This window comes from Euprymna scolopes, chromosome 44 (genome assembly GCF_053919585.1).
Source record: "Euprymna scolopes isolate OS-2025 chromosome 44, ASM5391958v1, whole genome shotgun sequence".
NCBI lineage: Eukaryota > Metazoa > Mollusca > Cephalopoda > Sepiida > Sepiolidae > Euprymna > Euprymna scolopes.
Window position 1 is genome coordinate 8,289,281 of NC_136525.1, and position 15,874 is coordinate 8,305,154.

Here is a 15,874-nt window from a genome sequence, read left to right on the forward strand (position 1 = left end):
CCCAAATGTGACAGCAATACTCCATACATGGGCGAATGGTGGCCTTATAGAGGTACAGGATACTTTCGGGTGTTAGTTTTCTAGCACGGTAGAGAGAACCCACCTTTCTTGCAGCGACCCTGGCAATGCTTTCAATGTAATCGTTCCAACTCATGTTTCTTGTGAACGTAGGCCAAGGAGTTTGAAAGATGTACTCTCAGATAAAGAGTCGTTGGCCATTGCTATAAGTGGTAGAGAGGGTTTCCTGTAATTGAATGAAACTAGTTTAGTCTTGGCGGCTTTGAACGTGATCATCCATTTTTGTCCCCATTCCACTACAGATTGGACTGTTTTGTTTTCTTTTATTTCAATTGTATTAATGAATTTACTAATACATTAAAATAAACTCCGCTCTTTAGACTGTTGTTCTAATCCCCTTATATTTATGAAGACTGAAGGATCGGTCGAAAATTATGTACTTATAAAAAAGTTTCTTAATTTTTTTTTTTTTTTTTTTCATAATATTATTTTGTATTCCTGCACGTCACCATTTGAAAACGAATAAAGAAAAGTTATAAGCTTTTATACTTTTCGTATTCTTTTTTATTCACACACACACGCACGCACACACACACGCACGCACACACACACACACATATATATATATATATATATATATATATATATATACATATATATATATATATATATATATATATATATATATATATATATATATAGGAATTTACATTAAGAGCAGTCCTCAACTACCGGGCTTGAAACCGTAGGTAACGACTACCGATATAAATGTAAATTCCTGTATATATTATACAAAAAATATATTGCTCTTATTTCGAGAAAGGTTTTTTTTCCCTAATAATAGAGCACTGTATGGGATTTCTTTTTCTACAAAAAAGTACAAGTATATATATCTATATTTTTATAAAGTAATAGGGTTCGTGTGTTTCTGTCTGTGTGTACAGCTCTCCATCATCAACGAAATATAAAGGAGGTAAGAGGGTAGATCTCTCCTGGTAGAGAAACATTAGAACCCATTTTAGGATGTTTCTGTTAAAGGAGACATAAGAATCTTGGCCTAATTTCTTTATATACTAGTCTACAAACCACCCCCATATCGAATGACTTATGCTCATTTGCATATCACATTATATTAAATCTCTTTAACTAATTACCTCGACCTTATTACATATTGGAAATATTCTAATCATTTCAACTGTACTATTTACAAAATCTATTTAACATTTAATTATTTAATATATTTTCATTTAATTTTATATTCGATTTATTTCACTTTACGTATATTATCAAAACAATTCATTGGCGAGCAAAGCTTTATGTTTTGGGATTGTATTGAAAATGTAATGGAAATTTCAATTTCGTTCCGTTTTAATCTTTTATATTTTACTTGCCAATATAATTGAAAGAATACAATTCAACTATCGTAATTTTATATAAATAAACAAACACAAATATTTTAAAATAAAACTTTATTAAAAAAGAAATAATTTTATTTTTAAATGAAAAAAATCAATTTAGTAAAATAATTGCATTAAACACCCCCAGCCTTGTCAGCAAACCTGTAAACCTATAAAAGTTAACATTTCGAATGTAAACAGTGATTTTTCGATTTTGTTAGCGCTTGCCGCAATTAAACACAATTAAAACGGAACTAACTTTATTTCCATTCTATTTTTTAAACAACCCCCAAAACATAACGCTCTCTTCCAGTTATAGCCAATTTTTTTTTAATTAAATAAAACAGGTCAAAATAAACAGATAAGCGCATTTTCTTTTACATTTTTCTTACAACCATTGTCATTTAACCAACTGCAGGATATCGTTACTTTTGTGGGGTTGTTTTGAAAATGGCACGGAGATTATAATTTCGTTCCAATTTAATCTTTCTGGTCGAGCCTATTTCGAAAGCCTGTTTATCATAGATTTGAACTAAAAATAATTTATTACATTTTGATTATTACTATCTTAAGACTTAAAGCTTATATTTATTTCATTTTTCTATTTATATATTGAATTAGTTATTTCCAGTCTTATTTAAACTTAGTGCTTTCTTTAAACCGGATGAACCTTTTATAAAAATATGAGTTTAACGTAAAGAACACGAACAAGGTTTTATTCAACTGAATTTCTTCCAGTTTACTAACAAAATATATAAATTTAAAAGAGATATAAATAATAAAATAAAAAGGTTATGTAATTTAAAAGAAATACACGTACTCACAAAAGCAGAACTTTTTTTTACACATTTTTTTCTTTAAAACCATAACAATGAGACTAACAATTACCTAGATCTTAGTAATTATTTGTTTTAATAGAACTGTTTTAATTGTACTGTTTACTTAGTTAACCTAAGTTGGTATTACATTTATTTTACAGTTACTTTTTTTTTTAATTATTACTTTTAGACTGTGACGTTTACACCCGGAAGTAATGAGTCACACGTAGGTCGCTTTTATTCATTCCTTTTGGTCAAGATCAAAGTGTAGTATCTGTTCTTCAGATGCTGCAAGCTATGACTAGCTATGACTAGCAAAGACCAGATGTGGGGGCAACCCCACATGCCTGACCTTTAACCAGCTCCCATTTCCCACCTCTCGGGAGCTGGTCCCCTTTTTCCCTTCCCCCTCCCTTCACTCCTCACATTAAAAATTGGCCTTGTGCCTAATTTGCTCGGTGGGGGAGCAAATAAATACCATCTGTTCCGGCAGATACTGCAAGCAAAGACCATATGTTGGGGCAACTCCACATATAAGACCTTGGTCAATGTAGGGGCAACCCTTCATACCAATTGTCACTATCCAGCTCCCCTACTCCCCGGGGAGTTGGTCCCCATTTCCCCTTCACTCCTCACTTTAAAAATCGGCCTTGTGCCTAATTTGCTCGGTGGGGGAGCAAATAAATACCATCTGTTCTTCAGATGCTGCACTTCATTTTCTTGTTCTCTTTCGGTGGAGGAGAAATCCTTCACGACTGAGACAATTTTTATTTTTGTACCTTTTCTCCACGTTAAAAAACGACCCTGGTGTCTAACTCTGTCCCGTGGGGAGGCATAGTAAATAGGTACAATATAATTGTTTATAATTGTACTATTCAGAAATATTATTTATAGTTCGTCCATTTCAGTTAGTATACATTTCCTTTACGCTTAATTAATTTACAATCATTAATATCGTTAAACAATTCCGTTTAAAACCGAAATTATGCCACCCAAACAAAGTAGAAACGAAAGTGAGGAAGAAAGAATGGAAAGATTGGAAGCTAATAGACTAAGAGTTGCTGCAATTCGCTCCAATGAAAACAATTCAGATAGAGAAAGACGTCTAGAACTTAACAGGATACGTCAAAGAGAAAGGAGAGCAAGACTGTCAGATTTGGAAAGAGAAACCCAACATGAAGCTGACAGAACTAGACATGCTGTAAGTCGGTTAAATTCATCACAAGATGAAATTCAAGAAAGGCAAAGATATGCACTGGAAAGAGAAGCAATATTACGATCGAATGAATTATATGAGGTAAGTAGACGTACACAAGGTCAGTTGAGAGTGGCTCAACGACATCAGAATGAATCGGAAACCCAACGAAGCTTTCGCCTATACCAAGGGCAACAACGAGAGGCTGCATGGAGAGAGAGTATGACTTTGCCCCAGCAATTGACAGAAAACGAGGCAGCTAGACAACGAATGACTGCTTTGAGACACCATGAAATAGAACACTGCAATAGAAAAGGATTGCTCTACAACAAAAATGACTCTCTCACTACAGCTGATATAGGAAAAATGGACAAAGTATGTCAACATTGCTCAGCTGTAAAATTTAAAGGAGAAACCCCTGGTTGTTGTTGTTCTTCTGGCAAAGTTGTGCTTGATAGCTTTCCACCACTGCCTCAGTTGCTTCAAGATTTGCTCTCCGGCAATGGTCCCATCTCTAAAGATTTTCTGCAAAATCTACGCAGTTATAACAATTGTTTTGCAATGACATCATTTGGTCACAAAATTGCGGCAGTACATGGGTGGAATCCTTCTTTTAGAATTCGAGGCCAGGTTTGCCACCAGATTGGGAGTCTTTTACCACCTGAAGATGAAACAGCAAAGTTTATTCAAGTCTACTTCTTGGATAGTCTGGAAGAGGAACTACATAATCGGGGACGTGACAGTAGACTCAATAGAGACATTCTCCAAAGTCTGACTGAATTTTTACATGAGAACAACAGCTTTATTTGTCAGCTGAAAACAACAAAGGAGAGGATTGAAGAAGAACACTTGGTAGAACATAAAGTTGTCATAAGGGAAGACCGAAGGCCGCAAGAAGAGCATCCACGGCGATTCAATGCTCCAACAACAACGTATGAGATTGGAATATTAATGGAGAATGAACCAACAGCTAACCGGGATATTGTCTTGCGTTTTAGAAATGATACATTAAAATGGATCTCCGAACTACATCCCCTCTACGATACTTTAATGTACCCGTTAATGTACCCCTATGGTTCTCCATCTTACAACATCTACATGAATGCATCCAATGGGCGAAAAGTTACCCAACAGCAATTTTATTCGTACCATTTAATGACTCGGCCTGGAAACTATTTTCTCTGGTACCGAAGGCTATTTCAACAATGGCTGGTGGATGTGTACTGCAAGATTGAAACAGAACGTTTACAGTTCCTGAGGCGTGAGCAACAGACCCTGAGAGCTGACAATTATAGCAACTTCAGAGATTCAATTCTTAGGGAAGATGGGAATCCAGAACAGTTTGGTCAACGAGTTGTACTTCCGGCAACTTATACAGGAGGCCCTCGATACATGTTTGAGCGTCAAAGTGATGCCATGGCATATGTTCGGCGAATGGGCCGAGCCGACCTCTTCATCACGTTCACAACAAATCCAAAGTGGACAGAAATTACAGAAAATTGTCTTCAAGGGCAAGACCCTCAGGATCGTCCAGATATTGTTGCCAGGGTTTTCAGGCAGAAGCTAAAAAAGTTACTTGAATTTATTAAAAAGGGAGGATTTGGCAGGTTGAGGGCTTTCCTGTACAGTATTGAATATCAAAAAAGAGGACTGCCGCATGCACACATCCTCACCTGGCAGGCCCCAGAGGACAAACTTCTACCAGAAAAAATGGATCTCTGCATATCTGCAGAGATCCCTGACAAAGAGGAAGATCCTGATCTTCATGCTAAAGTGATGGCACATATGGTGCATGGACCTTGTGGACCATTTAATCCAAATTGTCCATGTATGATTGACAACAAATGTTCCAAAAAATACCCAAAAGAATTTCTTCAGTGTACCAAGCAAGGCCAAGACTCTTACCCCAAGTACAGGCGAAGAAAACCAGAAGATGGAGGCCAGACTGGTACAATAAGGATGAAGAGAAATGGTCGGTATGTTAATCAAGAAATAACAAACCAGTGGATTGTTCCGTACAACAAGGTCCTCCTTCAGCAGTTCAACGCTCACATTAACGTAGAAATTTGCAGCTCGATCCAAAGCATCAAATATGTCCTCAAATACGTGAATAAAGGATGTGATCAAGCAGTGTTTGAACTACAAAGAACTGATGGAGCAGCTAACCAACAAGGCCAAGTACAAAGTCACATTGTGGATGAGATCCAGCAGTTCCAGAATGCAAGGTATGTCGGCAGTTCAGAGGCAGCCTGGAGGATATTGGAACATCCCATCCATGAACATTTCCCCCCAATTGTACAACTTTCTGTTCATCTTGAAAATGGGCAGCGTGTCATGTTCTCAGCTGATACTGCTCTGGAACGAGCCCAAGGTCCACCGCCTGCCACAACTTTGACAGCATTTTTTCAACTCTGCCATGAGGATGACTTTGCAAGGGGTCTCAAATACGTAGAAGTCCCTGAGTTTTACACTTGGAACAAATCGACAAAGAAATGGATGAGAAGAATGCGTGGGGTACAAGTTGAAGGTACTGAAAATGATGATGTATGGAAGGCACCATGCATTGGGAGAATCTACACGATTAGTCCAAAAGCAGGGGAGTGTTATTTCTTACGCCTGTTGCTCAATGAGGTTGCTGGTCCAACTTCATTTCAAAATTTGCGAGCATACAATGGTCAGGTGTTTGAAACATACAGAGCAGCGTGCCTTGCTCGAGGCCTTCTAGAAAATGACCATCACTTGCATCAAGCAGTAGGAGAGGCAAGTGCCACTCAATCACCTTCAAATTTGCGAAGCCTATTTGTGATAATTTTAACAGCCTGTGAGCCAAGAAATCCTCTTGAGATCTGGATGGCTTTTCGTGATGTAATATCTGAAGACATTCTTCACAGATACAGGCAAGAAGTTAACAATCCAGAAGCAGATTTTAATGAGGACATCTACAATAAAACTCTTTGTCTAATTGAAGAAAAAGTTCTCCTTATGTGCGGTCAACCATTGGCAAGCTATGGATTACCTGCACCAATGCAAGGGAGAGATGAAAGACTTGCGAGAGAGTATCAACGTGAAGTTACTTATAATCTTGAAGAACTTCCCTACAAGCAGAAAATATGCAAGAAAAACTGACCGATTCTCAAAGAGAAGTTTACAATTCATTCATGGCAATGTTGGAAGCACAAGGTGAAATGAACAAAAACATGATGTTTCTTGATGCTCCAGGTGGTACGGGCAAGACTTTTGTAATCAATTTGATCCTTGCAAAGATTAGATCCATGAGAAAGATTGTGCTTGCAACAGCATTCAGTGGCATTGCTGCTACTCTACTACAAGGTGGCCGCACTCTTCACAGCACTTTTAAAGTACCCTTGGATACTCATCGAATGGATCAGCCAGTTTGCAAAATTACTGGTAACTCAGCCTTGGCAAATGTAATTAGAGACACCTCTGCAATCATTGTAGACGAAGCCCCAATGACGCACAAGAGTGCTTATGAAGCAATTGACCGAACACTGCAAGACATCACAGGAAACAAGAATCCCATGGGTGGCATTCCAACCTTATTTTGCGGTGATTTCCGTCAAATCCTCCCAGTGGTTAAAAATGGCACAAGGGCTAACATTGTCAATGCAAGTTTGAAACAATCCTATCTCTGGAGGCACGTTATAGTGAAGAGACTGACTACTAATATGAGAGCCTATATCTCTGATAACACAGCTGCAGCAGACTTCTCAAAATTGCTTCTCCAAATCGGTAATGGTCAGTTTCCTATCACTTCTTCACCTGACACAATTAAGATTCCAACTGCGCTTGGTAAATGTGTCGGTAATCAGAAGCAACTGAAAGACAAAGTGTACCCAGACCTGCAAAACAATGGAAAATCACCGGATTGGCTTGCTGAGAGGGCTATTATTTCGCCATTAAACAGCAATGTGAATCATTTGAACAATTCAATAATGGATGAATTTCCAGGAGACACAAAGCAATACAAGTCAGTTGATTCAGCTACTAATGAATATGAAGCTGTTCACTACCCTGTGGAGTTTTTAAACTCTTTGGAGATATCTGGAATGCCTCCACACATTTTAAATCTCAAAATTGGATTGCCAATCATGATTCTTCGATCCTTGGAACCGCCAAAAACAACAAACGGAACCAGATGTGTTATCACCAGATTGCACACCAATGTACTTGAGGCCACCATTTCCTGTGGTCCCTACAAAGGCGAAACCGTTCTACTGCCAAGGATCCCCTTAGTTCCATCGGACTCAGTACTTCCATTTAAATTCCGGAGACTCCAATTTCCTGTGAAGGTGTGTTTTGCAATGAGCATAAACAAAAGTCAAGGTCAGACATTTAACACCATTGGCGTAGACTTGACATCAGACTGCTTCAGTCACGGTATGTTCTACGTCTCCATCAGCCGGACAGGAAGTTCAGAAAAACTCTACATTCTGGCTCCAAATCAAAGCAGCAGAAATGTAGTTTACCCTGAGGCTCTTTAGTGAAAAGTTCGAGAAATGGATATGAGGAAAAACTGACATGATCTGATTGTGGTAAGTTTTTAGTATTGAATGTGCAAGATAAAATTTAAGCAAGAGTTGAAAATGACTTCAATGAAAAATTTACTATGTAACATCAAGTAACCTTCCTTTTTGATGAAAATGTTTTGTGAAGTTCCTGATTGAATTTCAGTCACTACAAGAGGTAGTTAAAATGTTAATCACCTTATGCAATCGTTGCTCTTACAACATCAACTTACTGGAAAGGTGCCCACAGATTTTGGTACCCGAGTGCGCAACAAAGCTCCGTGCGAAGCACGGGTATCTTTGCTAGTATATATATAATCACCCTTTATTTATACCAGTCCTTTAGTTTATGAAGGTCGATATAAACGACGGAGCATATACAAATGAGAAAAAGGACCAGATATTCTAGTAAAAAATATAACAAATTTATAACTAAAAATATTGCAGTATTAATTGATTATATAATGTTATAAATTGAATTTTTTAAAAACATTCTCAATGTTGCAACATTTTAAGTTATAAATTTATTATATTTTTTTTACTAGAACACGTTGCCTTTTTTCCCAGCTTTAACAACTAGTCCTTTATTTTTCCATGTTTAAACTTAACCATATTACTTTTCATGCTCGCATCTTTCTATTGTAATCCATGATTTTTCCAGGCTTCCAATAAATTCACTTGTTCTTTGTTTAATTTCAATTTTTTTTTTTTTTTGCTCCCATAAACATAACATACACATATGTAACAACAATGTACAGTACTCGTCTGTTTTCAATAAAATCCCCCAATTATCTCCCTTTCGTTCTCTTTCACTTGTTACTTCTTTTTGCGACAGCCGTGAATTAATAGCAACACTAGTCGCTGAAGCGACGTAGCTGCTATGGAAACCAGTCATAAAAAACGTCGCTCACCCTACGATTTTGAATACCATTAAATTCATAACTTATTTTACTGAACGAAAATTGAAAATCTTTTTTTTTTTTTTTCACAATATAGTTGAGGTGATCTAAATGAGTGAGCGATGAAGCTTTAAAGCAGTTTTAAATGACTAACACTGCCACTTAACCATATATTCAAACACGGTAGTGTTTGAATGAGATATATACGTTTAAAGAAACATCTGGAAGGGAATTTTGTTTTGAGTGAGGTGAGCGTCTCCAAATGGGAATCTTGAGCTCCTTTAATAGTTTGGGGCCTTTGAGAGCATTCTTTAAACTGGCGGTCAGAAGTCGAAGAGAGAATAATTGCACTTACGTGCCACACTGTGGTACTCTTTCATTTATAAATAAGAACATTTTTTTTTTTTTTTTTTTTTTTACTATTTAAACCTTCTTACCACTGCGGCAATTTATCTTTCCTTTAATGAGACCTTGGTAAAACCCCACGAAAAGGACATACGCTATATATATATATATATATATATATATATATATATATATATATATATATATATATATATGGCATTTTTATTTGCTTATATATACGTATGCATAACTTAAAAGCATGGAATTCACGTTTCTGGGTGTTTTTATATATACATGTGGGGTTTAGTTTAAATTAACCAGATAATCAAATTAATTGTTATTCCTACCCACGGGTTAATGTTTCCATTAGCAAATGGCGGGGCTTTTCTCAGACAAAAGTTCGGCTGACTTTATTTCCTATTCTTTTGCTCTGTATTGTATATCCGGCAGATATAATCTGTACATTAGAAAGATATATATATATATATATATATATATATATATATATATATATATATATTAATTTAAAGGGGTTTAATGACCAGTTAAATGCTTTTTTTTTTTTAATTAACGTAATTGTTCATTAAAATGAAATTCTATCGAATTCGAATCATATAAGATTTTTCTTCAGGAAGTGTTCTCTCTCTCTCTTCTCTCTCTCTCTTCTCTTCTCTCTCTCTCTTCTCTTCTCTCTCTCTCTCTCTCTCTCTCTCTCTCTCTTCTCTCTCTCTTCTCTCTCTCTTCTCTCTCTCTCTTCTCTCTCTCTTCTCTCTCTCTTCTCTCTCTCTCTCTCTCTCTTCTCTCTCTTCTCTCTCTCTCTCTCATGCCATGCTGGTGTTAATGCTTGGCACGTTCTCACATGTATTTCGAGGTTGACGCTTTTAAAGTTCAATACAGTGTATGCACTGGTCGTGCGCTTGTGCGAAAATATATAGGAAATCCACTGCTGAAAAAAACACTGTTTATATGGTAAATTTAATATTAAAAAAATCTTTCTTCATGCTTAATCAGTATTTGAATGTGTTTTTAGTCATCAGGAAGATGTGTTTTCTAGTTAACTAGCCTGCGTGCTCGGCGTGCCAGGATGTTTGGAGGTATGTGTTGAGCAACAAAAAAAAAAAAAAAAATGCCTATACGCATATGTGTGAAAATCAAACCTTGCGTAACTCTCACAAAACACAATTGCAATTACTTTTGCGGATTTTGTAATCCTGTCCATATTCATTTATTTTCTTTTAAAGATTTTTAAAAAATTCGCAATTATATGAATGGCTCTGCGCTAAGAAACAGGTGCTGTCAAAAATTGAACATTTTAACATGCTTAAAGAAATAAACGGTAAGATGGACAACATCCTGGAATTTGGAAGATAGACTTTTTGTCATTTATTTGTATACTAGCCTGGTTGCCCGGCATTGCCTGGGTGTTTGGTGGTGTGTTAAGAAAAAAAAAATAAGTTGTAGTAGGCAGGCAGGCAGGCTTGTACCCGTACTACGAAGGAGGAAAAGAAAGTGAAAAAAAAAAAAAATTGACGTCTTTGCCGTTGCGTCCATCGCTAAACCGGCAGTAGCGAAGGTTTAAATTAAGGCTAGTCAATTGAAAAGAGGGGATGACTTTCGAAAATATCGGCGAAAAAAGTGACTTCCTCCTTGTAGAAAAGTGCCCAGTTGAGGGTGAGGGAATTAATGTTTTTGGTCAATTTTTCGATATTTGTCGTCTGAAGGGTCGAGCTTCAAAACGATACCAATTTCGTAAAAATCCGTTACCTCTGTCGAAAGTTTTAAGCAGATATACATACATACATAAAAACATACAAACATACATTTAAACAGGTATGTGAGATTTATATTATAGATTAGGGTTACAGTGGATGACTTTGGGCGCTGAGAACGGATTGATTGGTTTTCAGTTCTCTCTTATGGGAAAAATTCGTCAGAGATACGAGCTCCGTCCGGGAATGAATTAATCTCGTATGTAGAGAGGCCACTGTATACGGCATTTGTACAATTTAATCAAGACATTAAAAAATGGAGATCTCAAAAAAAGGTTATATTGTACGTATCCGTGTTGGACTGAAGATCTCCGAAAAAAAAAAAAATTCACTTAATTTGATCGAGTAGTTTTGGGTTTTTTTTGGTTTTTTTTACAGCGGAAAAACACGTTTTTATGACAGCACGTTCAAGTAGGCCATCTTGGAATTTTTAAATTTTTGTTTGGAATTTAGAATACGCCACGGGGAGATAACTCAATTTAAAGGGCCGACACTTCCTCCCCGTCTTTAATACTAGCTTTTCTTCCTAAAAATCGAACCTTTTGCTCGGTATTATTGCAAATTGTTTTTTCGCTGTAAAAAAAAAAAAAATAAAAAAAAAAAAAAAAAAATCTACTTGATGAAATTAAGTGAAATTTTTTTCAGAGAACTTCATTCCATAACATGTACAATTTAAAGTTTTTTTTTTTTTTTTTTTTCGATATTTTCATTTTTTAATGTCTTGGTTAAACTGTATAAGTACCCTATATATATATATATATATATATATATATATATATATATATATATATATATATATATATATATATATATATATATATATACGTTTTATTTTTTATTACCGTATCTTTCTGTTAAGTTACATTATTGTTTCGGCTACACGGCCGTTTTTTTTTTTTTTTTTTTTTTTTTTTTTTTGCCGTCTTTAGCGTCCTCAGACTCTTACAGAAACGTGTAGCCGAAACAATAATGGAACTTAACAGAAAGATACGGTAATAAAAAATAAAACGCATATTTGCTCTACAACAGTATTGAGCACTTTCTTCAGTTTTTATTAATTACCATCTCCACTAAATATATATATATATGTATATATAAGCTATAAGCGAAAAGACCGGCGTGCGCGCACTTATTTATAATCACCTCCCCCATCTGGGAGAATGTGTTCTAACAGAAACAAAATTGCCTTTTGATAAAACATGAAGAAATATGTCTGAATCCTTGACAGAAAAGCGGGAGAAGAAAAATAGATTATTGATAACAGCTATTCAGCCGACCCTGAAGCCGCCCAACCTCCCATTCCGGCTGCAAACCTCACCGTGTAAGGGAGCTCTTGAGAAATATGTTAGAGGGTGAGGTAGGGTCACAGTGAAGGATTTTATGAACTTCGACACTGACGTGTTAATGATGATTTGAGCTAGTGTGCCGTTTACAGATAAGAGCTTGTTGGTGGTGGTGGTGGTTGGAGGTATGCCTAGGGAAGTAAGGCAACTGAGGGGTTTGTGGAAACCGACCAATAAAAAAAATAAATATTTACTTTATTTAATAGATTCGCTATTAGCGAGATTGCTGGGGCCCAGTTTTTGCCGTTTAAGAACTTTAAGCACCCCCCCCCCCGCACCTTTCATCTGTTCCATAATTTTCCTATTTACTTGCCTCCCCACAAGGGCAGAGTTGGACACAATGTCGGTTTTTAATGTGGGGGAAATCCAGCTCCCCAAAAAGGGGCACTCTGGATAGGGACAAAATTTTTTTTAAATTCTCAGTCATGAAGTATTTCTCCCCCACTGACCGAAGACAGAAAAGGTTAAGTGGAGTATCACTTTGTTTTTAGCCAGTTAGGGTTAGGTTCAAATACAAGTTCCTTGTATTTGAACCTATATGAGCCCTGCTGCTACCAGATCAGGCTATCTGAAGATATTGGCTTCCTGAAGCGAAGGTCCTGGATATGACCTTAAACTATATCCAGTGGCGAGGCCCCAGCTTGCGGGCTTTGGGGAGTGTGGAGCCACCCTTTAATTGCCATTGCTCCCAGGTCCACTCTGACCCGGACTATGGGTTCAATAGAAACCGGTTTGAAAACAACAAATCTATTCTATTAAAAAGATTTTCTTCAAAATCTTTGGATTCGGCATTAAATAACCTGAAAAGGGTTGATATGCTGTAAAACAAAAACAACCAACCAACCAACCAACCTGAGACGAAATGCATCTAACACTGATGCTTTTGTTTTTCTACTTCCTTTTGCAAAACTTAATTTTGTTCTACAAAAACAACAACCTACCTTTTCCCCTTTCTATCTCCCCCACTTCCTGACTGGCTTCCTAACTTAAAATGTACCAAGCATTAATGCTGTAACCCTTTTCCCTCTCCCATTGCAAAACTCAGTCATATTCTGCAGGAAACAAAAACGACAAAATCCACTACAAAACAACGAAACCAAACACTACAAACTAGCGATTGAAGATACAAAGAGTTTGAAGAATAAAAACTTTCTACAAAATGACTGGATCCAACATGAATACTATTTCCAAAATAACTGGATTCGGCATTAAGTAACATGAAAAGAGTTGATATGTCGTAAATAAAACAACCAAACGTAATCATTTATATACATCATTCTTAATTTCAAAATATATGCAAGTAATGTGCCTACTACAATTTTAATTATTTTGCTCGACCAACGCCCTTACACACACCTCCGCTTTTTCTGTCTTCACATCACGGGTTCAAGCCTGCCTGCCTACTACAATTTTTTATTTATTTTTTTTTTTTACTCAACACACCTCTCCAAACACCTGAGCAACGCCAGGCACCCAAAGGTAAAGTTGGGAGAAATGAAATGCCTAATTTCAAGAACAAAGCAATCAGGAGGTCTCCGCAAGCATGGAAATCTGTTCGTATTCTAAACATAATATCCAAATTGAAATTTTATCAGAAAGTTTTGTGTTCCATACGTTTTATTAAGCAAATTCAAGTGGGCCGAATGAACCGATGTCACTGGCTGGATTTGGCCCATGTGCCGCTGTTTTGTGACTCCTGTGGTAGACTAACAACGTAACGCTAAAGAACAAAATAAGGGAAGCAAGAGCTATGCAGTTACTTTCCTTACCATGGATGTTGGCAACCTTCATATGTCAGTTTTAAATTACCCTCGTCCCGTCTAGCATTATCTCTTCCGAAGATCCTTGTTATAACGATCTACTTGTTTGCTTTCTGATTTACTGCACCCATGCTAGTATATATATATATATATATATATATATATATATATATATTTATCTAGTATATATATATATATCACAATCATGAATGGAAGGCTTTTATAATTCATGATTAAAAGCATTTTAAAATAAAGTAAAAGGGATGAAAAAGAGAAGAGAAAAAAAAGGGAGGGAGTCAGCTGACCGGTTTCGCCCTCGCTTTCTCAAAGCTACATCCTTTACTTTATTTTAAAATGCTTTCAATCATAAATTTAAAAGTCTTCCCTTCATGATTGTGATATTTAAATTCTGTAACCCCCAAAGAATCATGAAATATATATATATATATATATATATATATATATATATATATATATATATAATTCGTTGACGTTTTCTTTCCCATTTTTGTTTTCTCGCCGTCTCAAAAATGGTCGCAATACTTCTTTTTTCCTTTCAATACAAATGCATTCCTCCATCTGCTGTCCTGAGGCTACCAAATCAGGCTGTCTGAAGATATTGGCTTCCTGAGACGAAATGCATCTAACATTGATGCTTTTTGTTTTTAAACTTCCTTTTGCAAAACTTAATTTTGTTCTGCAAAAACAAAAACAACAAAACACCTTCTCTTACTTTTCCTTTTTTGTCCATTTCCTCTTATTCTGGAGATACAAAGAGCTTGAAATATAATATAATATAATATAATATCTCTATATAAATAAAATGAACTCCTTTTTTCCCGTCTGATTTTGACCTTAATAGGATTAAAAATCAAGATATTTCGTGCAAATATAATATGCACAAACGGCAGAACAATATCTGAGGTGTGTTATAGGCTTATTATTTCTCAAATTCCTCGATAATCTTAGATTTCTATACTTTTTCTGCTGAGAAGTCACGGCCAAAATCGGTTAAGATCAATGGAAGTGGTAAAATATTTTCTCTCTAATAAATTCCTCCTCCCCCTGCCACCACTTAACACCGTTTGGGGATCGTTCACAAGGAACAGTTGAGAAGAGAACACCGGTTTGGCTTCGTAGTTCTTTCATGTGAAGTTATTTAAAATCACTAAACTAAGCTGCAGTGCTCTGTGGTGTAGTGGTTAGCGTGCTGGACAATTCACATTATATTTTCACGTTCGCGCCGACCTACCGTAGTCGTTTTTTTTTTTTTTTTTTTTTTCCCTACACAACTGGAATGGACTTTTCTTGGTGCCCGAACTGTTAACGTTGCAGATGTTTTTTTTGTTTTTTTTTTCACACTTTATTTTCCTACTTTTACTCATGACTCCGGGTTTGATCCTTCCTACTTACTTACCATAACATTTTTTAAAACTCCCCCCCCCCGTCCCGGAAACAAACACTCGGGCAACGCCGGGTACCCCCGCTAGTAATATAATATAATATAGTATAATAAATTACTGAAATGCAACAGGAATACTATTTCCAAAATACTGGACTCGGCATTAAATACTGTGAAAAGGTTTGATATGGCATAAAACGAAACAACCAAAACCATATCAGCCACAAATTCTGTCACATAAGTGTGTCTAAAAAAAAAAAAATGAAAATATTATGAAAACATGTTTCAGGGATTTAAAAACACAACAATTATTTCTCGCATGGTTCCCCAGCAGTGCTGATCAAACACCACTTATATATATATTAGTTAATTCTCTTCACAGGGGTAGAGGATTAGCAAATA

General features: G+C 36.2%; 2 protein-coding genes across 8 annotated transcripts in view; both read left to right on the forward strand.

Moving 5' to 3' along the window:
• LOC145268679 (protein sidekick-2-like) overlaps window positions 1–15,874 on the forward strand; it is a 363,221-nt gene that overhangs the window by 180,620 nt on the left and 166,727 nt on the right. The window lies entirely within an intron of this gene.
• The window catches only part of LOC145268680 (uncharacterized), a 175,977-nt gene continuing 164,053 nt past the window's right edge, over window positions 3,951–15,874 (forward strand). Inside the window, exon 1 of the mRNA XM_080124184.1 lies at window positions 3,951–8,260. Coding sequence (XP_079980310.1) covers window positions 3,990–6,554 — 2,565 coding nt within the window. The 5' untranslated portion in view covers window positions 3,951–3,989 and the 3' untranslated portion in view covers window positions 6,555–8,260. The remainder of the gene's footprint in view (window positions 8,261–15,874) is intronic.